The sequence below is a fragment of the Crotalus tigris genome, unplaced genomic scaffold, assembly GCF_016545835.1.
Source record: "Crotalus tigris isolate CLP2741 ecotype Arizona unplaced genomic scaffold, ASM1654583v1 scf7180000024282.1769268, whole genome shotgun sequence".
In the NCBI taxonomy this organism is placed as follows: Eukaryota; Metazoa; Chordata; class Lepidosauria; order Squamata; family Viperidae; genus Crotalus; species Crotalus tigris.
In genome coordinates this window covers 1,187,162-1,212,993 of record NW_024100454.1, presented here as the reverse complement: position 1 = coordinate 1,212,993, position 25,832 = coordinate 1,187,162, and the positions used below count along the sequence as shown (strand labels likewise).

General features: G+C 35.3%; 1 protein-coding gene across 3 annotated transcripts in view; it reads left to right on the top strand.

The window, feature by feature from the left end:
* The window catches only part of ZNF148 (zinc finger protein 148), a 46,249-nt gene extending 25,427 nt beyond the window's left edge, over window positions 1–20,822 (top strand). The window contains exons 3-7 of one of the 3 annotated variants that reach the window (XM_039323811.1): window positions 1,617–1,742; window positions 4,166–4,289; window positions 4,786–4,869; window positions 13,607–13,725; window positions 14,632–20,822. In XM_039323811.1, the coding sequence (XP_039179745.1) occupies window positions 1,617–1,742; window positions 4,166–4,289; window positions 4,786–4,869; window positions 13,607–13,725; window positions 14,632–16,236 (2,058 nt within the window). In that variant the 3' untranslated portion in view covers window positions 16,237–20,822. Of the gene's footprint in view, window positions 1–1,613; window positions 1,743–4,165; window positions 4,290–4,785; window positions 4,870–13,606; window positions 13,726–14,631 lie in introns of all 3 variants that reach the window. The other 2 variants (XM_039323810.1, XM_039323812.1) reach the window with 2 other exon arrangements.
* The last annotated feature ends 5,010 nt before the right edge of the window (window positions 20,823–25,832 follow it).

Below are 25,832 nucleotides of genomic sequence, written 5' to 3'. Positions count from 1 at the left end.
CATGAACTACTTAAGAGGCAAACAAAAGTCAAAATTGTGAAAGTGATTAAAGTCTTGTCAGTTACAGGCAGCAGCTATTAAGCCTGCTAATTAAGGTCACAGATCTGAGTTTGTTAACTTGCGTTAGCACTTTTTAGGGAGGAGTTACACTATAGTAAAAGTGGGTTTAGGAACAACTAGCTTGCGTAGGCAATCTCTCCCATCTGCTGGAAGGGAGGAGAGAAAAAATGGATCAGGCATAGGGTGGCATATACTAACTGACTGTATTGACAAACACATGACAAACACATGAGTGAGAGAGAAAGACATTGCAAGGTTTGTAAATGTGGGTATTGGTTACAAAATTACTTTTTTTTTATCATCATCATAGCTTCAGATAGTCACTACCCAAGGCAGCTGCTAAGCAAGTCTACATGTATGTTTTAATTCATTATGTATGTTGTAAAATTTTGCCTTGTGATCTTACAATTGAAGGTTTTGTTAAAAATCTTGAGAAGGGAAATGAGATATAGGACATACAACATGAGGATTTTATTATAAACACTTATGTAGAACAAAGCCATGTGTCTAAATCTTAATGCCAAACTGAACACATTTGCGTCTTCTCTGTGGGAAATAACCTTTTTTGATTTTAACACTTGCTTGAATATAAGTTGACTTTTTAAGAAAACATTAAAAAATTACAGTAATTGCTATTCTGTAGAAAAAATAACACTGATTTCAGTCATAGAAATTCTGGAACTTCACATTCTTTTGAGATTTATATAGCTACTCTATAGCAGTAGCAATCAAAAATTTAGATTAAAAACATTATGACCGAGGTACCAGTTACTGCCCCTTTGAGCAATGGACCAATTTCTAGGCTCATGTTTCTACTGCAGAATTGGCATTCCTGCATATTGTGACTAAGACAGCAGATCTCAGGTCCTAGTTGATTTAATCTCAACTTGTAAAGCTAAACAAGAACTTGGTTAATATTTGAAAAGGAGACAGACCATCCAGGCTTCACAATACCAAGAAGTAATAAACATGTGGGAAGAGGTCTGTGTTAATGACTTCAATATCGTTGCCAAGAAAACAGGACAGATGTGTCCATGTAGGCATCAGAAATTGAGCTTAATTTGAGGGAGAATTTACTTTTTTGTATTGTAATGAATAAGAAATTAAAAATGGTTTATCTGTTTTAAATGTTTAAGTAAACATGTTTTCAGCAAATGCTCAGTTTAACAGACTTTAATGCAATGGACATCAGATGCAGTGGACAAAATTTTCATTGTATTTGTGTCATCTTACATCATTTAATAATATCATTACTGAAATCTGCATAATTTGTGTAGTTATACCACTACTGATGACATCCTATCTGATTTAATGCAGTTGGCAATAATAGACACGGCCTCTATTTGTTCCAATAAATCAAGGTTTTATTTGTATGTATGGCACATAATTCAAGTATAACTGTATTTGAAGTATAACACAACAGGGCAATGTCAGTAGAATATTAAATAAACAAAGTTATTCTCCCCCCCCTCAAAAAAAATCCAACATAATAAAAAGGCCCTTTCAAGTGAATTGCCATTATTTCTTAAAACATGCTGCAATTGCTATTTTAGCAGATCAGTGTGAAACAAGAAATTACATTTACTGATGTGACTGAGCAGCAGAAACGGGACAAAAAGCTAATGCGAGAAGGTATAGATATGCAAAAGAAGAAGAAAAGAAAGCAGCGTTCCCCAGCAAAGGTAAGACAATTAATTAAAGACCTGGTAATTAAAGGGCATGGTGATTCACCATGGAATCCATCCATTCCATTGGAAATAATATCTGCCAATAATTAGATTCACCTAGCAACAGTTCTAAAGCAAAGAAGGTCTGAAAGATATTCATGGCATGTTTCTTTGAACTTCTTTTCATAGCATAAGCCAATGGTGGCGAACCTATGGCACACATGCCAGAGGCGGCACTTAGAGCCTTCTCTGTGGGCACACGTGCTGTTGCCTCAGCCCCGCCTCCCCCGTGGCCCCTCCTCACCAGCTGTTGCCTCAGCCCCGCCTCCCCCCGTGGCCCCTCCTCCCCCCGAGGGGAGTCACCCCCAGGCGCGGCCTGCACAGAGCAGCGCAGCCAAGGACACAGCAGTCGGGCAGCAGGGACAAGACTCCACCCTTGTACCCCATCGCGCACAGATGATGTGCAGGGTGTGGGTGGCTTCCAGGGCGCTGCAGAGCCGCCTGGGCAATCTGCGGCGGACCATGGAGAAAGTGGGTGGCCCTGGGGGTGGTGGGGGCGGAGCAGGCACGGTGGAAGGCGGAGCAAGGGCAGGGGGGCAGGTTTTGGGCACTCGGTCTCTAAAATGTTTGCCATCACTGGCATAAGCCTTTTGTGTACTTTCACATCTCAAGAAAGCCCTTCTCTAAATATTTTTTTTTATAATAATACTCTACAAAGACCATTTACCAATGAATACTGAGATGAATAACACAGCTTTAATAAGGGCTTAGTAGTGAGACAAATTAAATAACACTGGATTTTATGAACTTTATTTTTATTCATACAATGCCTTAGTGCTGAAAGTAATCATTGTGTGTATCTGAAATGAAATAATTACCTTACAGTGAACAGGTGATAAGGATAAATGTAATAATTCAAAACACATTTTCTTGATCTGAAACTTATTATTTAAGGTTTTACATCTTGAGTTTCCTTCCATTAACTCAAGTCAAAAATGTGTAAGACCTTGGGAATGAAACACATATTTTTTTTAATTCAGACTCCCTGTTTCACCATGGCCATTTGCAAATGTGAACTCCAATTATTTGTTCTCATTAATTTCCGCTCAGCAGTATGTCCTAAGTGGCAAGTTTCATACTGTGAGATTTAAGCTTGCTTGAGAATGTCAAATGTTGTCTCTGTTGAAAATAATCACTGTTGAAAATATTTTCTCTTGTTTAATTCAGTTTCTTAACTTTTCATTAACTGTATGCAGAACCAGTTAAACATTTCACATAGTTGTTTCATTCATCATCTGAAAATACTGAAAAAAACAGGTTCTCCTTCTTCGTTGCCTATATTGCCTATATTGCCTTTCTTGGTATTGTATAAACTAGATTTCAAAATTGCCTGCAAAAAGTGGCTTAAGAGGTCTTTTTAAACAATGGCTTTGAAAATTATAATTTAACCTAATCAGAGCATGACAGTTAATATGCCTTCTGCTGTGTTTCATATATGTGGTTAGGGATTAAGAGTCCCCAGGTTTAGATCGGTGTGTTCAAAGCAGTGGTTCTAGTGAAATTTCAGCATGTGCCTTGTTTAGTATCATTATTTAGCAATTATACTAAAGACAAAATTCATAGTTCACACAGAAGGTTAAAGATAGCATGGGCTGGGCTGGTTCGTCTAGCTGCTTTTGCCGGACAGAGAAGCCTGACTGAGGCTGTCGGGCAAGGTGAATCAGCATACCGCTTATTCGTGAACATGTAATTAAGACTAAAAATGGTGTTCCTTTGAGAGAAACCTTAAAATTTCACTAAAAATCTGCAAGCAAAACGACCAAATTACACCCGATGACATCACCATGGCTATCCCAAAAACAAAGTAAAACAAAACAGCAACTTTGCAGTTGGTAGGTATTTGTAAGCAAAAAGTTTTTAAGTTGCAAGCAAACACTCATCCATCCACCCTCTTTGAAGCTTATTTTGCTGCTTGTTTTTTCTTAGGTGTCCCAGAAAGGTCATTTTAAACTTGTTGCAGGATGCCAGTATTAAGAGAAAAAAAATGTTACAGCAGCAATAGGATCAACATGTTTCTAGCTGTTCTACTTCATTATTTACATAGAATCATAAGGACCTTGGAGGTCTTCTAGTTGAACCCCCTGCCTAAAGCAAGGGTCCTTATTTACGTCCCAGACAATGGTTGTTCAATTTTTTTCTTGAAAACCTCCAACAATGGAGCACCTACAACTTCACCTATATTGCAAACACTGAAAAGATAACAACACTGCTACGTCACTGAAGGAAACAATTGCAGTTCATCCACTTTTATAAACTCCCTATTTTGCATTGTGGCTTGATACTAAAGTGCTTAATTTCTCCCTACTGAATATGAATTTGCATTGAATATAATTATTCAGAAATTAATGCGAGACTGGATTTTTCCGTTTTAAAAATAGATCCTTACAATAAATGAGGATGGATCACTTGGTCTGAAAACTACCAAATCTCATATTTGCGAGCATTGTAATGCTGCCTTTAGAACCAACTACCATTTACAAAGACATGTCTTCATTCATACAGGTACTGCTTGAATTTAAATTGTTTCTTTTATTATCAATCTGGAACAATTGACTGAATAATGAATGTAAAGTAATGTGTATTTTAGATTCCGAAGTGCAGGACATCTGGCATCTAAGCTTAGGTATTTCATGCACCAAGGTGTCAAAAAATACCAGAAAGAATTAGTGTCCTTACAGTTAATTTAAGATATATTGTGTTGCTCTTTTACAGAGATGCTATGTATTTATAAGCAACGTATCTCCTAATTCTGGTTTGTTTATAAAATAGACTCTGGTTTCTTACTTGGCCAATGAAGGTTTTAAATATATATTGGGTAGTGTCTCAGGAACACTATTTTATCCCAGAGGGTTTAGGTAGATTTTTTTTTAAATTAAAACATTTGCGGGCTCACTTAGTTGCTGGCTTCCAATAATTTACTGTTTTATTTCGCAAGAGCATATTTAAAAATGAATGTTTCTAGCTTTTAACTTACAGATGTGGAATTATATTGTTTAAGGTGAAAAACCATTTCAGTGCAATCAGTGCGAGATGCGTTTCATACAGAAGTACCTTCTACAGAGACATGAGAAGATTCATACCGGTGAGTATAGTGCCTTGAGTGTCTTTGCTGATATTTTTAAAAATTGTTCTCCAAAATCATGGCCAAGTGATTTAGACAGCTTTGTTTTAGTATATGAAAGAATTTAGGTATACAATTTAGTTTGCTTTTTTTTTTTTTGAAGTGGTGAAGTATTGGTAACTGGTACAAACACCGCTTGCAAAATATTTGTTGTTGGGTAAACGATAAACAGGAGTATTCCAAAAGTATTATAGTATCCAAGTGCCTATTGTATAAATGTTTGCACCTTGCTTTTATAAACTTTCATAAGAAAAATTAAAAATGAGATAGAGATTTAGCAAAAGATAATAGAAAAAAAAAGATTCAAAATTATACAGTTATACTGCATTTGTTCCTTAAAAAATCTACTTCAGGAAAACCACATTTTCTAAACAGCTTTGACTTTAGTAGGTTTTTGGCATTTTGGTGCATGCCTTTTCATTGCTTCCATAAATATTTAGGAGTACAGTCCCCCTTGGACTTCTAGATGCCAATTTTCAGACTCTTTTTCTGAAAAAATATAACTTGCACATAAGCTACATTTTGCTTGATGAGATATTTCATATTTGTAAAATTACTAATGCTTACTATTTTTTGGTCCATATGTAAACCTTGAGAAATGGAATAGCATTTTTTTTCACAGTGAACTTGCCTGCACAAATCTTGGAATGCTTGCATCTTAGTTTTAATAGTATTTGGATTTGTGGTTTGACATCTTGACTCCTCTATTTTTTTCCAAGCTATGCTTAATTTTTATCTTTTTTTCCCTGGCTATCTTCTACTGCTGTTCTTCAATATTGTTGTTATCTACTTAGTTAAACAATTTAGTGTAAGTATGTAAACATATAATTTATTTTTCAAAAACTAATTTTCTACCCTAGGGATATGTGAGCATTCCACACAGGGAATTGAAATGATTAGCATATACAGCATGTTTAACATAAAAAAATACTCCTCCAAAGGTTTCCCAAGATTTACAAAGACGAAAGATTGCCTAAATGTATTCTAGATGTCACTTGTAAAAAATACCTTAGCTTCGCTCAGATTAATTATTCAGATTATTTTTAAATATGCATAAACCAGCTTAATTTGTGCAATTTATTAGAATATACACTTTTCTAATTTATGAAGATGTGAGGCCAAACAAGAAAGCAATATGTTACTTGGAAGAGATGATGACAGGAAAGGAGTAGGATCCAGGTACAATGGATTTGTAATCTGTTTGTGACAGGGCAATTATTATTGGGAAAGACAGCTAAGGATTACAAACATGCTTTAATAAACCTGCAATTCCATTGCATTAGTCTATATTGGTACATGGCATTTTTGAAGCTTTCAGTGTTTATCCTCTAAGATAAATAATAGCTGAGCTGTGTATAGCTTTGAACTTGATTTCCAAACGTGTTTCAGAATGTGCGGGAAAGCAAATATACTAAAATAGAGCCACCTTTTCCTGGGATTTTGCAGCTGCGCTGGTAGTGAGACAATAGCACCATTCATGCCTTCATGCACTCCAGTGCATCATTTGGAAGCAGAATCCAAAGTGCTACACAGAATGATAATAAAAATTAGCCGTAGGAAGGGTCAATCAGAAACGAAGAAAGAAGTGACATTTCCTTTTCCCTGCTGATCATTTTTCCTCCCAAAATAGAATCTCTAAATTCTTTTCTAGTGCTTCCTTGCAAATGTTTTTGACTAGAGAGAAACTGGGATGTATAACCTGCAACCTTCTGTATGAGAACTTCTGCTTCAATATTTTAGTTGCATTTAATTTAGATTTCAAGGGCAGAAATTCAGCACATAATTAAAATGTATTTTATATTTAGAAATCCTTGTGTTTTCTGAAGATGTTTAGATTTTGCTTCTCCTTTTATATGTAGTTAAATTCACTACAGGTTGCCCTCGACTTACAACCACAATTCAGCCCCACATTTCCATTTGCTAAGCAAGTGGAAGTTAAGTGAATTTTGCCCCATTTAACGACCCTTCTTGCTACAGTTGTTAAGTGAAGCACTGCAGTTGTTAAGTTCGTAACACAGTTGTTAAGTGAAACTGGCTTCTCCATTGACTTTGCTTGTCAGAAGAATCCCAGGCCACTGCAACTGTCATAAATACACGCCAGTTGCCGAGCATCCAGATTTTGATCACATGATCACAGGGACGCTGCAACGGTCGTAAGTCTCTTTTTTCAGTGACTTGTACTTGTAATTTCAAGTGGTCACTAAATGAATGGTTGTAAGTCAAGGATTACCTATATTGCCTTTTAAATTGTTTTAAAGAAATACTTTTCCAGTTTTATTTTTTTTCCTCTAACAAGTTTATGTACCATGTTTTCCCGAAAATAAGACCTACCCCCAAAATAAGACCTACTTTGGGGGCGAGGCGCACCCCTAAAAATCAAGCTAGGGCAGGGGATGGGGGGTGGAGCTGTCCCACGTGCCCTGTACCCACCTACCAGGCTTCCCATGAATCAACACCTGCCTCTCCTCACTCCACTTCCTATACAGCATCCCCCAGCCTGCATTTCACAGTCGGAGCCCTTTGCGGAAGGCCTCTGCATCCAAGTACCGAGCTACGGATTCAATCTGTAGCTTGGTTCTCGGCCGCACAAGCCTTCCGGAAAAGCCTCTGATGGCAAAAGACAGGGCGGAGCTCCATTCTCAGCTACAGAATGAAACTGCTCCTTCGGTCGCAGAAGAAATGGGCTGGCTGGGCAGGGTTGTGGGGGCTGCCACCACGAGATGAGTGGGAAAGCCCCCCCCCCCAAAAATAAGATCTGGTGCCTCTTTTGAAGGCAAAAAAAAAAAGGACTGGATCTTATTTTCGGGGAAACACAGTGGATCCCAAATTTTAGCTGAGGTACAAATAGTAATCTAGTCTTTCTAATTATTCAACCACATAGATCAGGGGTTCCCAACCGAGATGTTCGCATATTCCAGGGGATGCAAAAACTTGGGTTTTCAAAATTATAGTGTATATGCATAATTCGTTGCCATTATTTCGAACTTTTGTAAGGGGTGCGAGAATATATCAGAAGTGTTCTAGGGGTGCTGGGGATAGAAAAGGTTGGGAGCCACTGACATAGATGAACAGGAATAAACTTACTGAGTTTCAAGCTTATAAACTCCAGCTGTCCTATTTGCCCCCCTGTAGCAGTGGTCTCCAACCTTTTTGGCACCAGGGACCGGTTTTGTGGAAGACAATTTTTCCACGGACCAGGAGGGATGGTTTTGGTTTTGCTCACTCGCCTACCGCTCACCTCCAGCTGTGCAGCCCGGTTCCTAACAGGCCACAGACCAGTACCGGTCCATGGCTAGGGGGTTGAGACCTCTGCCCTGCAGTATAGTTCCCAGAATATTTTGAAGTGCTGTCCCTATATACAAAATCTCAGTTGTGCATTGGGACTCTTCTTAATCTGAAAGATCAGTTTAATAACTGAATTCTTCTTGATCATATGTAGTCTGTGTGTTCAGGTAGTGACTTTGGCAAGGGGTACATTTGCACTGTATAGGACTTCACTTGAACCTTTCCCAAGCTGTTATCATGTAATTCATATTCCAGTTATGTAAAACACAGCCATAGCTACAGTCAATTACTGATGATTTCTTCTGAAGCTTTACATTATAATGTGCACGTCATAGTTGCACATTTTAATTGGCTGCTAAATGAACTGGGCTGCAAAAATCCAGGCGACAGCTAGAGGTCAACAGTTAGGGTTTATTTTATCTCTTTGCTGTTATCTAGTGATTGGCAAGATTTTGGTGACCTAGATAATGGTATGATTATTCCGTTGTAAATTTTGAATGCTTGGATCAGTGGGACTTTATTGAAGAAAAATATTGCCATCACAATTAACAGTAACTCTATCAAAATCTCAGTAGCCTATATGGTACTGTGGCAAAGGCAAGGAATTGATCCCATGGTTAGAGATCCATCACTCTAGTTGGGCAATGAAATAATATTTATTTTTATTTATTTATCTCACCCTTATTATTTTTATAAGTAACTCAAGGTGGCAAACACACACCATACTCCCCCTTCCTCCTATTTTCTCCATAACAACAATCCTGTAAAGTGAATTGGGCTAAGAAAGAGTGACTAGCCCATAGCCACTAGACCCAACTTTCATGCCGAAGTTGGGTCTAGAACTCTTCCTGCTTCTAGTCTGGTGCCTTAATCACTAGACCAAACTGGCCTAATTAAAAATTGCTTACTTGCCAAGTACCAAGTTGGAGTACTATAGCCGTATTTAGATTTTGTATGCTTAGTTTATGGTTTTCTTTTCCACATAATAAGCACCCAGTGACCTGTCTCTCAGAGCACATTTCCTTCAACTTCATCAACCAAATCCTACACAGTTCAGCAGCTTTCAGCTGCTCTCCACTTTTTCTTTTGCTTCTGATTTCCAAGCTGAATTGCTTTCCAGACCTGTTTTTTATGCTTCATTTTCCTGAAACTTTTTGGTCCTGAGTTCTACTGCCTGTGAGATTTTCATGAAAGTGTTCAGCACTGAGTCCAGATTTCTTAACATCATACGACTACCACTACCCCAATTTAAGGTTGATTTTGGAGGGGAAGACTTGCTCTTTTCCTTCTTTTGGCTTTCTCTATCACGCAGGATATTTTCTTTTCAAAGTCTTGCCAGAGCCTTTGACTGATCATATTTCTCATTGGCTTTGTAATTACTAATGTTAATTCCTTGACCAATCCACATGGTTCCTTCAAGGTACATCTTGAAATTGCCCTTCCCTAGCATCTGTAACCAAGGCAGTTATGGTTTTCTGTCCAATATGGAAGAACACAACTAGCTCTCTGGCACATTTGGAAATAACATAACTTCACTCCCATGCAAACCAGAATAAATATTGTGTTACTTCATACTTTCAAGTAAGGTTAATGAGACTACATTACTAATATAACTGAATGGACCGTGACCTGATTCACACAGCATATTGAATCTTTGTGTGAACCCAAAGATTTATGGTTTCTAAACCATGGTTTATGATATTTATAATGTTAATTTTATGTATGAATCTGATTATGCCTCTGACTGCAGAGATCACTTGGCAATTTGCAATCCAATCCAGCCCTTTGAATGGCGCATAACTGCATCCAAATGTGACTCATTCTATAAACCATGGTTAAAACAGTTTAGAAAAAGAACACAATCTTGAGATTCAAGTACTGCATATATTCCCTGTAAACTTTGAATGCAGACCTTTTCACTTAACAGAAGGAACAGATAATCAAATATGCAATTATAGAGTAATCACATTAATGAAACATAATTTTAATTGTACGTACACAAAATAATAGTAGAGTCTGAATGGGGATGGCTACGAGTACAGGTAATTAATATGTACAGTTTGTTTTTGGTCTGGACTTACTGGTTTTTGGCTTGCAGCTCCGGTATGCCAAAAGTTACAAGTATGGCTCTAGGACTAGAAAACTGAATTTTCCAGAGAAAGTTGCACAAGGGCACTGAAATTCTCAATTATTTTTAAATCAGTGAGACTGGATTAGTTTAATTCCAAATATTTATTACAATGTAAAGGTTTAAGCTAAACCAAAGTAACACATCCTATGGAAAAGAGAAAAATAAATAAATAAGGAGATAAAAAGTATAAGCATTGGGGGGAAGATAGTATTAAGTAGTCCTTTAAAATAACAGGACAAGTGGTATTAGGCTTCCTAAATAATTCACTGGTGGCAAAATTTAAAAGTCTTTTAAAAATGTTTTAAAAAGGAGCATGTGCAAGGAGTAGCACTTTTGTACAAAATTCTCCAGTAGTGCCAAAACTGAATGCTAATCAGTAAGAAATGAGTCTTTTGTTAATATAGCAGTGGTTTAATATTTTTGCATATTGTGTTAGCTGAATATAAATTACCATTACTTATCTACTAATTTGTTACTGGATTTATCTTTACAGCTATGTTTTCTAAAGCCCTTATTCTATGCCATCTGAAAAAAAAGAGCATTGTGTTGTGACTTTTTATCATGAATAAATGTTATTTTTATAAGAGATTTTACACCAAAACTTCACATTGCTCACCATGTCCCACATATTCAACAGAGTCATCAGCAGTAGAATCAGCAGTAGTATACTTTACTATTTGAACAAATGCTATTCACTGTAGAATAGCATGCCACCTATAACATTTAGAACAGTAGCAATGTCAGCCATGGTGGGTTTTTGCATAAAAGGTAATTCCATAACATATGCTATGGTTCTGCAGTGGATCACTGTAAACACTTTGAGGTAGTTGTTTTTACATGTTGTACTGTATGATAAAAGGAAGTGTTTGACATTTCAAAGAACACACTTCAGTGAACCTACATTTCAAAATCCAAGATACTGTTAATGTCAGATTTGTTACGGTATGATTACTTTTGATATTTGTAACTTGATAACTGATACATAGAGAAGATTTTTATCTAGGATTATAATCCGATTCCTGCCATATGCTGCAGGGATCATTTTTTTTTAAAGCACCATAATAGTATTTACCCACTCTCATGAGGCAGAATTTGCCTTGTAAAAAAAACTCTAGATAAAAGTCTGTTTTTTTCCCTGTTTCTTATTTCAGATAATGTAATTTCTCCTCCAAATTCTGCCATGGAATAGCCCATCTTTTCCACAAAAAGTTTTCTCCTTCTCCCTGAGTTGAATATAAGAGTGAAGTTATAAAAATGTATTTGATCTTGGTTTCAAAGGTTTTCTTCACTATTTTTAAAATTAAATAATGGCTGTCATCAGGCTTTCCTACTCAAATAAATATTTTATTTCTTCTTGTCTATGAATTCTGATTGACTCTGTGCCATCAAGTCATTTTCCATTCCTAATGATTGCATAGATTTTTTTCATGATGATCTGTCCCTAAACTGGTCAATTTAGACTCAACTCTTTATTCATCAGCATTGTACTTGAGTCCATCCACCTTGCTGCTGGCCATCCTCTTCTCTTTCCTTCCATGTTTCTCTGCCCCAGAGAACTAGGTCTTGGCACAGTATGTTAAGTAGGATCATTTGTGATAAGTCATTTGTGCCTTGGGTTGAATAGCAATATCTTTTCCTGCTTTATGACAGGTTATCAATGAAGATTTTGAATTGTGAATATATTACACTTATTGTGCACTTTCGGTTATTAGAAACAGAATTAAACTGAATGTCAGTGCTGGTAGTCCTTGACTTATGACCTCAATTGAGCCCAAAATTTCCCATTTTACAGCCTTCCTTGCCACAATTGTTAAATGAGTCACTGCAGTTGTTAAGTTAGTAACACAGTTGTTAAGTGAATCTGGCTTCCCCATTGACTTTGCTTGTCAGAAAGTTACAAAAGGCAATCACATGATCCCAAAATATTGCAGCTGTCATAAATATGAGTCAGTTGTCAAGCATCTGAATTTTGATCCCATGACCATGGGGATGTTGCAATGTGTGAAAAATGGTGATAAGTCACTTTTTTCCAGGCTGTTGTAACTTCAAACGGTCACGAAATGAACTGTCGTAAATCGAGGGCTGCCTATATAAAAATATAAATTTGAAGACATAAAGTTATTTCCAGTATCAGATTAGAACTTGCAACTAGAAGAAAAGTACAGTTGCTCCATTTTTATTTTTATTTTCCTTAAGAGTTTTGATTCCATTGGGAGTTGTTATCTTTGTGAAAAATAGAGAGTAATGTAAAATTGGAGATCAGATTTGATAAGCAGATAGCAGATAATCAAAAAGAAATGAGCAAAAAACTGATTTTTCTCTGAAATGTTTGGTTATCTGTTGCGGTAGTTTTGAAAATATAGAAGACCAATTATCACTATTTAAAGAATTGAAGTTAACAGACTTCATTAACTGTTGTGGATGGTGTACGTCTCATTTTCAGGCAAAACAAATAAGGATGTGTTTTATGGGAAAAGATAACATTTAGCATATATTTGAGAGGCTGAAATTTAGATCCCAGAAGGCCATTTTTAAAAAGGGTTTAAAAACTATAGATATAGTGTTCATGCTTTTATGTTTGTGTATATTTTCAAGAAAATTCGTGATAGTCATACAACCCTCAAGGACTATGTTTTCTTGATTTGACATGAAATTACTTCCTTTCTTCAGGAGTAGTTTAAAGAAAGTTCAGAGAGAAGTTTGATTTATCTAAAATGATATTAAAGATACCATACATTTTTTCCAGGAAGGCTGAGGAAGTAAGTGTGTAAATTAGGAATTTACTTTCTTTCCATATTGCCTAACTAAATAAATGTAGAATTAGGATATTTGATTAGTTAACAAATGACTACAGTGTATTCAAAGCTAGTATGGTTACTTGATCTTTTTACAAAAATGAGGAAAAAATAATAGGAAATCTTAAATGCAACATTTTTTGTACAAAAGTTTACTATTTTTAAATTGCTAGATGGTAAAGAAATATTCCCCACCACCACACCACCACCATCATATAGCTCTTTGTGTCAAAAACTTTTTAGGAAAGAATATGTGTCTGATACTTGTTTTACATTTCTAGTTCTGAGACACTTGAATAAAAATAAATATATTCAATGCTGGTTTTCTTCCAGATTGTATGTTCTGAATATTATGGCATTTTCGTGTCAGGTTTTGTGGTGGTATCTTAATTGTATTTGAGAATAAAAAATTACTGCAAGTTAATATGGAAACATACGTAGATCTTATTTCTCATTTATTTAATAATACTTTCTATTTTATTCTTAGGTGAGAAACCATTTCGATGTGATGAATGTGGCATGAGATTCATACAGAAGTATCACATGGAAAGACATAAGAGAACTCATAGTGGAGAGAAGCCTTATCAATGTGAATACTGCTTGCAGGTAATTAGAGAAGGACAAAAGAAAGATTCAGTGAAAATTGTCAGAACTGTTTGATTAATATGACTGTATGTAATTCATCGCAGTATTGTATATCCAGGAAATAAATATAAGCAAAGTGATGAACTTGTACAGGTAGTACAGGTAGTCCTTGTTTAACATCCATTCAATCACTGACTGTTGAAAATTTTAAAATTTTTAACATTGCTGAACGGGGGGGTATTTACAATAGATTCTTGTAGTTGTGGCCATCGCAATATCCTGTGGTCATGCGATTAACATCTGTGACCTTCACTGCCAGCTTTCCAGAAGCAAAATCAATGGGGAAGCCATTGGGAAGTCGCAAATGATAATCACGAGATACACTGCAACTGCATGGAACCGCATGGCCACATGTCAGTCTTATGAATGTGTTGCTTAGTGACAGAGTTCCCAGTGCCAATTACCATTGGTAAGCAAGGACAAACTCTATTATAGTAGTTGATGTTAACGTGTGTCTTGTCGAAGAGGAGCACATTTATTGTATGTTATTTGTACATTTAATTTTTCAAAACCTTTACTTGAATCTGGTTGAATGATTATTCAACAAGGAAAACCATAAACCCTTGAGGGACCATATTTTTAGCTACAGAAAAAAATGAGAGCAGAGAAGCTGAGACAAATCAGTATTGTTGAACAGAATTAGAAGCTTGAATTTTGTAATAACTTAAAATTGTTTTAACATAAATTCTGAGTTGCATCTTTTGACATGGTGGGGTTTCACGCAGCAATTTCTGTCTGTAGTACCTTTCTGGGAATTTTTTAAATTATCATATTAGCAATATGACTTATGGAGACTTTCCCATGTCAAAAACTAAATTGGCCCAAAGCTTCTTTTTTCTTCTCTAATCCAAATCATGTTCCTTGTAGTTCTTCTCAAGGACTGATCGTGTACTGAAACACAAACGTATGTGCCATGAAAACCGTGACAAGAAACCCAATAGAAGTGCCACAAAAGTTGGCCTTTTGACTCCTGATGAAGATCAAGGCTTCCCTATATCTTTGAAAGACTGTTCTTTGCCAAAAAAGAAGAGGCAAAAAACTGAGAAATTGAAATCTTCCGGGATGGATAAAGAAACTGGGACAGACAAATCTGAACATAGGAAAGATAAGAATGATTTCTTGCCGTTGTATGCTGGCAGTACTAAAATAAAGGATGAATATATGGTGGCGGAATATGCAGTTGAGATGCCCCATTCTTCTGTCACTGGAGGTCATTTACAGGAAGCAAATTCTGGAGAAATACACCCACCTAAACTCGTGCTCAAAAAAATTAACAGTAAGAGAAACCTCAAGCAGCCACTGGAGCATAGTCAGACCATTTCATCCCTAGCTTCTTATGAAGACAGCAAGGTTTCAAAATATGCCTTTGATCTTGTGGATAAACAAGGCTTACTGGAGGCTGAAGGCAATGCTGATATTGACCAGGTTGATTCTTTACAGGAAGGTCCCAGTAAACCCGTCCACAGCAGTACAAACTATGACGACGCAATGCAGTTTTTAAAGAAAAGGCGGTATCTCCAAGCGGCTAATAGTAATAGCAGAGAATATGCTTTGAATGTTGGCACTATTGCTTCACAGCCGTCAGTCACCCAGGCTGCTGTAGCGAGCGTGATAGATGAAGGCAGCACAGCATCAATATTGGATACATCAGCACTGAATGTGGAGATTAAAGGAAACCATGACAAAAGTGTCATTCCAGACGAAGTACTTCAAACTCTTTTAGACCATTATTCGCATAAAGCCAATGGCCAGCATGAAATTGCTTTCAATGTGGCTGATGCTGAAGTGACTTCCAGCATATCTATAAATTCTTCTGAAGTGTCAGAGGTTACTCAAGCGGAGAATGTTGGAACAAGTTCTCAAGGTTCCTCCTCTGACAAAGCCAGTATGTTACAGGAATATTCCAAGTTTTTGCAGCAAGCTTTGGACAGGACGAGCCAAAATGATGCCTATTTGAACAACTCAAGCCTTAATTTTGTGAATGACAACCAGTCTCTTACAGGGCAACCAGCATTCTCTGCTATTGACAAACAGGTCTACGCATCTATACCTGTTAACAGTTTTCGATCGGGAATGAACTCTCCCCTCAGAACAACTCCAGACAAGTCTCACTTTGGACTGATTGTTGGCGATTCCCAGCACTCTTTTCCCTTTTCAGGTGATGAGCCAAACCACTCTTCATCATCCTCTACCCAGGACTTCTTGGATCAAGTGACCTCTCAGAAGAAGGCAGAGGCACAGCCTGTCCATCAAGCCTATCAGATAGGCTCGTTTGAGCAGCCCTTCAGGGCTCAGTATCATGGAACACGAGCTGGCTTATCATCTCAGTTTAATACTGCTAATGGACAAGTGAACCTGCGGGGACCGGGGGGAAGTGCTGATTTCCCAGAATTTCCTTTGGTGAATGTAAATGATGCTCGGGCAGGGATGAACTCATCACCTGATGCGACAACAGGCCAAACCTTTGGCTAAGAAAATCTGTAGAAATAACATTGGCACTTTACCACAGGTCTGTTGAGAATGAGTGTCTTCTGTATAAGATGGCTCCTATACAGATTTAAGGCCTTGTGTTATAATGAAAAAGTAAGCTGGTACAGCATATTAATAATTACTTTTTTTTAATTAATTGTCATTTTTTTTTTTTGAATTGCCTTATAAGTGGGCGTCCACTGAAAAGGCAGGTGGCTGTTTCCTTTTTTGAGATCAGGAATTTGCTGTGTTGAGATTGATTTAAAAAAAAAATGAAGCAAACCAAAAAAAAAAAAAAAATCCCGGTTAAGATAACTCTCCTTTAATAATTTCCTAGTTTGGTAACTTTGATTATTTGGGAGAAAATGATCATTATGAAATTATTCATATTGCATTTCCCAATTAGTCTAGTTATTGCACTTCATCAGGGAATATGAATAAGCTGTACAAATCCAAAAGTTTAAATGTCAGGAGATTGTAGCTAGAAGCTACAAAGCATTGGGGGGGGGGGAATCTTATTTTTTAAAAAAACTTTGTTAAATCCACGTAATAACCCTTTTATTGGTTTCCTTTAATACACTTTAATGAAAATAATGATGTTTGCTAGACACATTTTCCTATTTAAATGTTTGATTAATTAAAAGTTATTTAAAAGCTAAGTCCCTATTATTCATGCATTTAAATTTTAATTAATTTTTACCAGTGATGACAGTTAATCAGATGGTTAGATTTTAGCTAAACGCTTTGCAGTCTATGTTCCCAGTTCTGTAATGTTAATATATAAATGATAAAACTCCAGGATTTAAAATTTAACTATTTTATCCTACAAATTTGCAATAATTAACATTAGAGCACTTAGATCCTTCCTCATATTTCTCCTTTAAAAAAAATTAAAGTATTTTTGACATTTAGGCTCATTATCCAGCATTATTTTCACCTTACATCGTAGGATTTTTTAAAAGAATTAGCAATGAAAATGAAGGGGATGCCTTAACATCCACAAAATGTTTTGCTTACCCAGAAACACTTGGCACTTCAGCTTGTTAGATACTGTAAACTTTCTCTAAAGCAGTTATTCTTACTGCATCTCTTAACCTGTATATTTCACTATAGTTTTGCCAGCCAGAGCTGGTGAACAGTGTTAGTGATAGAAAGCTATACAGTTCTTATTTTAATATATTTCATATACAATAAAGTGTAAATTTTATCCCTTTCCCATTTTCCCTATAAAATTGTTCTGAGCTAAACAGTGTGCTGCAATCATTCTATATACACTTTTTAAAATGGCATGGTTTTACTTAACATAAATGTTGGGATAACTTAAACGTTTTTAAAACTGAAAAATGATTTTTATTTCAGTCTGTAATAGAATAAATATTTTATTCTTTTCATGAATTCTATTCCATGTATCCATTAATAGAAAACGTTAAGTAGTATTACCGAAAAGCTGAGTGTTAGGAATGTGCTTCTCTTTCTCAAATAAAAATAATTCAGATTGGGAAGAAGGATGCACATATTCCTTGCTATTGTCTCTCACAAAACCTAAGAAACCAGAGTTCTTTCAAAATTTGGTTAAGAAAAAAAAAATCCAGAGTAATTGTGACTTTTAATTAAACATAGCTTCCTATCCCATTGGCAGTTTTCCTTCTTTATTTCTTCAGTAGAACTTAAGAGTTCTGGATGGCAAAATAATCTCTTTAAATCTGCTTGTGAATCTTCGTAGATTCATAGTCTCAACATTCATTGTGCATTCCTTTCCATCACAGTTAGGCTGTTGCATCCCATTTTCCTCTACACAATGCCTACAAATTTAAATACCCAATTAAATAATCCTAATGATGATGCAATCATATACAAATACTTCTAAAGAATTAATCTTTTATTTTTCCTTTTGCTAGTTGTATCTGTGCCCCAATAAGTGTGTTAATTTTAACTAAGCATTTCCAGCACGATATCTCAGTGTTCCCCTATTTATTTAGTTAACAATAGATTATGTTTTAGTAAGGTAAGCAAGATTGGCAAGTAAAACAGTGTAGACATGTTCAGTAGCTGGAATAAAAAGCTAGGAAAGTTTGCAGCCATTTGCGGATAGCCAAGAGGAACCAAAGGTGTGTGGACAAAATGTAGGTGTTTATTTCCTATGAACATACCTAACATTAAAAAATGAATAGCAGACATCCAAAATGCTTTATGTGCATGGCTACAAATACCAGAATGTTTGATTATGATGGCTTCTTGAGATGCATTGAAGGAAGTTACTCATAGCATCATTAAATCTGCAGCATTTACTAATTGGAGAAGGGGTGCTTTAGCAAGAAATGTTTAAGCCCAAAGTGGCATAGATGGAGTATACATGAAACACCTCATGTATGAGTAGAAGCATTAGTATTGGTATTTGTGATCCTGTCCATAAAAATCATGTAAAATCCCAAATTACTTTTTACCTAAAAGCAGCTTTCTAAATTAACTAAGATTAGGCAACTTTACAGGTCTATCTGATGCACACAGTACATTGTGAGATAGTGCTAATAAAACTATATTTTGCTAAAATAAAGTTTTATTACATTTCATATAGGACATTTTAGCTAAGGTCCTAAAATTCTGTATATTTACAGTTCGGTTAACTATTCTTTGGTGTCATCTTTAAACAGAAATATACTGCTTAATTTTTTAAAAAATCTTATCTCAGCCTTCAATAGTTCATATTTGGATACATGCTGGATCTCAAAGTCTTTAAAAAAATTGTAAATGAAGGAATTGGCTTTTGATTTAGAGCTGAAATAGCTCCCTTATCATTTTTGGAGGGGGGGGAGGGCTCAATGACTCAGGCGATATAATTTACCAAGAATGATTTATTTAAAGAGAAACAACAGGATGAACTGCAGTGCACTACATGTTTGAAGAACAGTTGGAATGATTTGTTTTTCATTTATGTTAGATCACCTTTCTTGCTTTTTCTGAAATTGGTCTAAAACTTTTAATATAGATTCCAAGGTAAAGCAGGTTGCCACAATATTTCGAGAGAACAAGCTATTTGTTGAAACCTAAAATGTTTTTGTGATTTCTGTGGAATATCTGATAATTCCCAAGCTGGTTTTTCTCTTGTTTCTCTTGAGTGGTGTAAAGTCATGTAGTAGAGATAAAACTATGACTGTAACTTTTACAAGCATATTGCAGAGCATTTGTGTAAGTGCTGCAAATTAAGAGACTGGTCAAAATGAATGAAATACATTATAATGTCACATGCTTGCTTTTTTTCCTTATTTATTTTGTGATTTTAAAGGAGGATTCAAATCAATAGTGTGAAGTAATACGTTTTAATGATAGCTTTTGGATTTTATTTCCATAGTTTTGGGATTATCTTCAGAAATAGCTCCACTTGGATACATACAACATATGTTCCATATTTTCTCAGATTATTTTTAATGATGTGTGTAATATGTTTCATGAATATTTGAAGAAGATCCAGAATGGATCCAAGATCAGCCTGCTTGAATATTTCAGTATTAACTTGCTTTGTATTTGTAAATTTGCAACCTAAAATTTTGTCGGGTAGAAATTCTTACTCAAGTTGCAGGGAGATATAGATATTAGAATATAGTTCAGAAATTTAGAAAACAGAAATGTGTTTGTGATCTGGGTATTTCATTTGGTAAAACCTCATATGTAATATTTCCAATTGATAAAATTATTAATAAAAACGATGTTTATATTTTCTTAAATTCTGCTCAAAGAGAAGCCTTGCAACTTTTTGAAATGCTTTTATTTTCTGTTAATGCATGTTTTTTTAGGTATGCAGGACTTTTAACTATTCTTTTTGCGTGCAAGGAGGATGTCCTGAAGAAGTATTACAGTGAATGAAAAACAACATTGCGTTAAATTTAGCTTCCATTATTTTTCAATTAATTTGTTTCAGGGAAATTTTCTAATTGATTTTGCTATACACTTAGAAATCATTGTTTTTCTTTTCAATAATAATTAAAAGAGAGAGAGAGAAAGAGAGTGAGTTCTTTTGGTAGTAGACACAAATTGAAACAAGCAATTTTCTCAGAGTTGTTTCTTGCATTCTTTACCCCAGTACATGGAAAAATAGAAATATGTAAATGTTTATTTTATTTTTTTATGCAATATTGTTCTGTAAATATGAGTTATTAAATAAGGATGTACCTATGATTGAATCCTTTGATTCTGCACAGTTAAGAGTTTATATATAAAATATAAATGTGTCTTGACAATCAAGGACTTACTGTCAGTCTTCCTTTATGACGTTTTATTAATGTTATGCATTCCATTTGTTAGACTTGAGTACCAATGTGGGAATTTGTATTGTCTGTAAAGTATGTAATGTTTTTACAGCTTGTTTTTAAACGAAAAAGGAAAAAAAAGAACCTTGTATATAAACAGATCATAGAACTGCTTTATATCAGGAGGCATATGATGTACTGTATGTAAGCAATAATGCCTAACCATGCTAACTGTACAAGTAGCATAAGGATAGTTCCAAAAACTGTTTGGGGGAATTCAATAGTTTTGTTTAAGTTAATGTTTTTAATCAATAAATCTGACATTTTTTTCTGTTTGAAGCATAATGTTGTTTACACAGCACAATCGGAGTTGCAGGAAGAACAGAGTTTTAGATCTGTATTGCACCTGCCACACACATTCATTATGAAACTAATGGCTCAATTGCACTTCTGTAAGACGATGAAGATGACCAATGTCGGTGTCCTGGAAGGAAGAAAAGACTTTTCTCCCACACCATTTCTGTGCCGATTGAAAATGCGAATATGCATCTCTATAAAATCAGATTTGTGCAATATAAGAAAATAGCTCTGTTCATATTGTACACTGCAGTTAAGCATTGAGTCATGGTTTATTTTTATAAAATTACTTTTTGCTATAGGAATTATCAGCTGATGAGCTTTACTTAATTTAAGCGAAAGAAATCAAAAAGTCAAACAGAAACTAAGTTTGAACTGTGGTTTCAAGCTGTACAGAGTTGAATAGCAGAATTATTTGAAAACTTGTTTCAGCGGGGGGGGAGAATCGCAGATTTATAAATGTAAATGACCTACATTTTATAGCAGGAAACATTTTTAAATGCTAGTCATTTATATAATATGTGCTTTGAAGGATTTGCTAGTTCACTTCTGTCACTTTTAGTACACTGGTATCTTTTTATATGTAATGTATGCTTTTTATTATTGTAGCAAATCATTTCAGTAGAAGGAATTTTTGCAACAGTATTTGGGAATTTTTTGTTGTTGGAAACTATACTGGATTTTGTCTCTGTAGTTTTGTCTTTATTTCAACAGTGTTGGGGAAAGAATCCTGATATTCAAATAAATCCAGCTTTATTTTTAGAGTGCACTCAGTGAACCATGCTGTGTGATCTACAAATGGGTCCAGAAATAGGATAACTTTGGAAGAAAGCATAAAAGTTTTATTGTACAGCCCATTAAAAGAATGCTATGCTTGGACTCAAGAAAAGAACACAATTCTACTGGAATGCATTTTCTGATACAGAGTATTTGTTTCCCTGAAATCATATGCATCCTTTAACTTTCAGTTCATAAAATCCCTTAATATCAATGAATATCTATTTTAATGTTAATACAGTATTAGCTAGCATACAATAACAAATCTGTTTTACTGTTACTTATGATTTCATCAAACTCGATTAAATTCCCAGTTTGAATCTGAAAATATGTATAAATAATACAGACCATTTTGTATAAACCTTGAATCTATAAATTTGTGTAATTATTTTGTATTTGAAATAAATTAGGAGATGCAGGATTCCTGGAATATCAGGAATTTTGTGATGACTGTGTGTTTCTGTGGTGATTGTGCACATATGGTGGCTTCTTATTTGAAAAATGCAGATTGTTGTAAGATACTAAAGAAATATTAGTGAGTACACTTAGGTAATAATTCAGTTTTCCAAAACATAGATTGTGCAGTTCTTGAAGAAAGTACCCTTGTTTTCCTGCAGTGATAGTCTCTCTTTCTGTATGAGAGAATAAATTCTCACAAGTGTCATTTCATTCAGTAGAACAAATTCTCTCCTAATGATGTCATGCTTTCGGTTTTTGCTTCATTTATGTTTGCCTTTTCTTTTTTTCTTTGTGCTTTAACAAATTAATAGGCATATTTAAAAAGATGATTCCTTAAATATAGCAACTAAAGAAATCAAAGAGAACTTGTTGCCCTTAGAACTGGATAGATATTACAGACAAATAATGTTTTGCTCTCTTTTCCATTAATCTTCCTTGGAGCCTAGGTTAAAGTTGTATTACAGCCAAATCTTGTATTTTCAGGCAATTCTATCCAATAGTAGCGAACTGTAATGAACTCTGTAAGTAGAATCCAACAGCAAGTACTGCCTGATAATTTGGTCAGAACTACTTGTAGGAATAGAGGTTTAATCCCGTTATGAACATTTTTCATTTTTTTAAATGATAGAAATTGTTCTTAAGTACATTGTAATAATTGTAGTTTACCTAAAACTAGCTTATTTGGAATAAGGATAAAATTATTTGAATAAAGTATATGTGTAGGCAAGTTTAATCATCCTTACTCTCTTACAAGTGGCATTGGAATCATCTAGGTTTATCTATTCAAAACAAATACTGATGACAAGTAGTATAGTAAATTTATACAGGGATATTAAGTCAGCATTTTATGATAAGTTGTGGGAGAAGCTAGAAGCTTTCTCAATTGTACAGTGTCTATTACATTATTATTATTATTCTTGATGAGGGTACAAAGCTGAAGAAAAAATGTTACCCCATGCAGAAGAATCTGCGGTTAAGGTCAAGAGGAAGGTGGAATGACAAAAGCAGTGTCATGCCATAAACCAACTATCTCCCCAAGCTAATTTAACATCCACTCTACCAACAAAAAAGAGGGTTAAACAGGGAAGTATATTAGCCCCACAGTTGTTTAATATTTACATAAGACTTGGCAGATTACCTAACAAATTTGGACTTTCATCCTCCTAAATTAAGTGAGAAATCTATTATAATGTATACAGCTGATGTGGTTATATACTGTACTATACTACACTACACTACACTTCCATGTTGGAAGCACTGAAGCCTTGAAAGGATCAGCCAATGGCATCACTGTTGCCTGGGGGATGCTCAGTTGGGAGCACCTTTTGTGTCCCCATTAAATTGCCCACTGAGGTGGTACCCATCTACTTGTGGTCGCCCACTTTCAAACTCCTGTGTCAGCAGGAGCTGAAGCGTGTGACAGGAGCTCACTCTGGCCCATGGCAGCAACCGGATCTTAAAATGCAGGCCTGCCAGTTGGCAGCCTAGTATAACCTCATGAGCCACTACATCCTATGTCAGGGGTGTCAAACTCGCAACATCACATGATGTGTTACGACAGATCTTGACTTTTTTGCCATTGCTGACAATGAGGTAGGCGCGGTTTCACTATCATGCATCCGGCCTGTGGGCTGGCAGTTTAACACCCCTGTCCTATGTGGTTATATTATTTAAGACTAATACAGGTCTCAGAAGAGCATTGAAGGCTGTTACATAATTTTGTAAGGGGATAAATTGAAAAGTACATATCAAAAGACCAGAATCCAGAGTTTTGATAGGAGAGCATGCCTAGTGCACCAACAGGCAAATTACGTAGGTAAATAATCTTTTAGTATTTGGGGATGGTTTTTCATATTCTTATATTGCCCAAAATGTTCAAAGGAGTGTACTTACCATTGTGAACAAAAATGAGTTGTATGTTATTTATAGTAAAAACAGTGGAACAGATGCTTTATAGTGCACAGCTGGGTCTATCCCACTGAGCAAACTGAAACTTAATTTTGAAGATCAAATACAGGTGTCTCGTTTTAGTCATTGGTGTTGGTAAAAGTGGAGGCTGGACCATAGATATCTATACTAAAGATTAGCTAAAACTATCAGCAATGCTGGTTGTGGAATTCTGGGAGTTGAAGTCCACATGCCTTAAAATTGTCAAGGTTGAGAAACACTGATCTAGAAGATTACTAAAACTAGAAACCCCAACACTTGCAAGGTGCGATACCTTTCCTTCAAGTATATTTAAATTTCCCAGGGACTCTGATAACTATTTGTTAAACCATCTAGAAGTTAGCTCTCTACAAGTAGCAAAAGTTTGCTCCATTATGTGTAAACTTCACCCACAAATGGTTGCTAATAGTTCTTGTTTTTAGGGGATAGTTCTGCATTGTTTTGTTTTACTGAATGTACTTTTATTTGTCAATGACCAAAATAAAGTTTCTGCCTGTCACTTCAATAGTTTTAGAGGGAAGATAAAACATTATGTATCTGGGACATTGATGGAAAAGTTAAATTTCTTGAACATGGTTTTCAGTGCTAATTCGGGAGGAAATATGAATTGCTGCTATCTCCTCATACAGCTCAAGCCTCTCCTTGTTTATTAACCCTAGACTATGATCCCATAACAAGATATACAATTGCTATATTTTGCACCGCCAAATGTATAATCCCCAGGAACTGACTTTTAGCAAGAGATGGTTGATCAGTGGAAAATCATATTATGTCTAGATGATCTAACTTCTGTTCTTTCATCGATATCAATCTTCACTGTATTTATCTAAATTAATATTTTGATTTCTAGATAGGCTATTTAGAGTTTAAATATCCAATTCCGGGCTAGTATTGTTAAGTTTTAGATACTTAACTGCATTCGTCAGTTTGGCTTGTTTTTGCATAGTAGTAATTATATTTTTTTTCATTGTTATATTAATATTTATTATTATCTTATTTTGTATGTTTTCTTACAAGTAGTCTTAAAAATATTTAACAAGAACATGCATTTAATATTAATGTTAATATTTTATTCCTTTTTTCTAACATTTTCTGATAATGTTACAAATGATGTTGATCATTCCTTCTTGCTCAGTTTTTGAAAAATTGTAAGAACTTCCAAAACTGTATATTTTATATATGGGAGATTTATCTTTTGCAATCTAACATTGCAAAACAAGAATTGTTTAGGGAAACTGTCCTAAAGACATTTGTGCCAAAGGTGCTTTTTCCAAAAGGCAACTGAACTTTCTTGTTTTTTTTCTTTGAAAACATTTCATTTTTCATCCAAGAAGCTTCTTCAGTTCTGACTGTGGGAAATGAGTGGTGGACCAATGTGGAATGACTGGTGGGGACTCAATTAGAACTGAAGAAGCTTCTTGAATAAGAAGCGAAACATTTTCAAAGAAACAATAAAGAAAATCCAGTTCTTTGGTAAAACCATCATGACCTGGATGATTGGGTATCTCCCTAGACATCTAAATACAGTCTTTATAAATATACGCCATTCATTTTAGGTAACTTTCATATAACAGCATGAATAACAAGATATAAATTCACTAGGATGTTGAATTCAGTTGGGTCCCACCAAGATACTGGTCAGAAATTCCTTTTTATTGTGTACTGTGGGATAGAACCTCCTTTAAAAAGAAAAAAAAAGATACTATGAAAATGAAAATTAAAGTTTTCCTTACGGGATGCTGCAAAAAATCCCATATACCATCACGCTAACTAAAATTATTCAGTCTCAGGTTGTAAACGGAATGTTTTAATGGT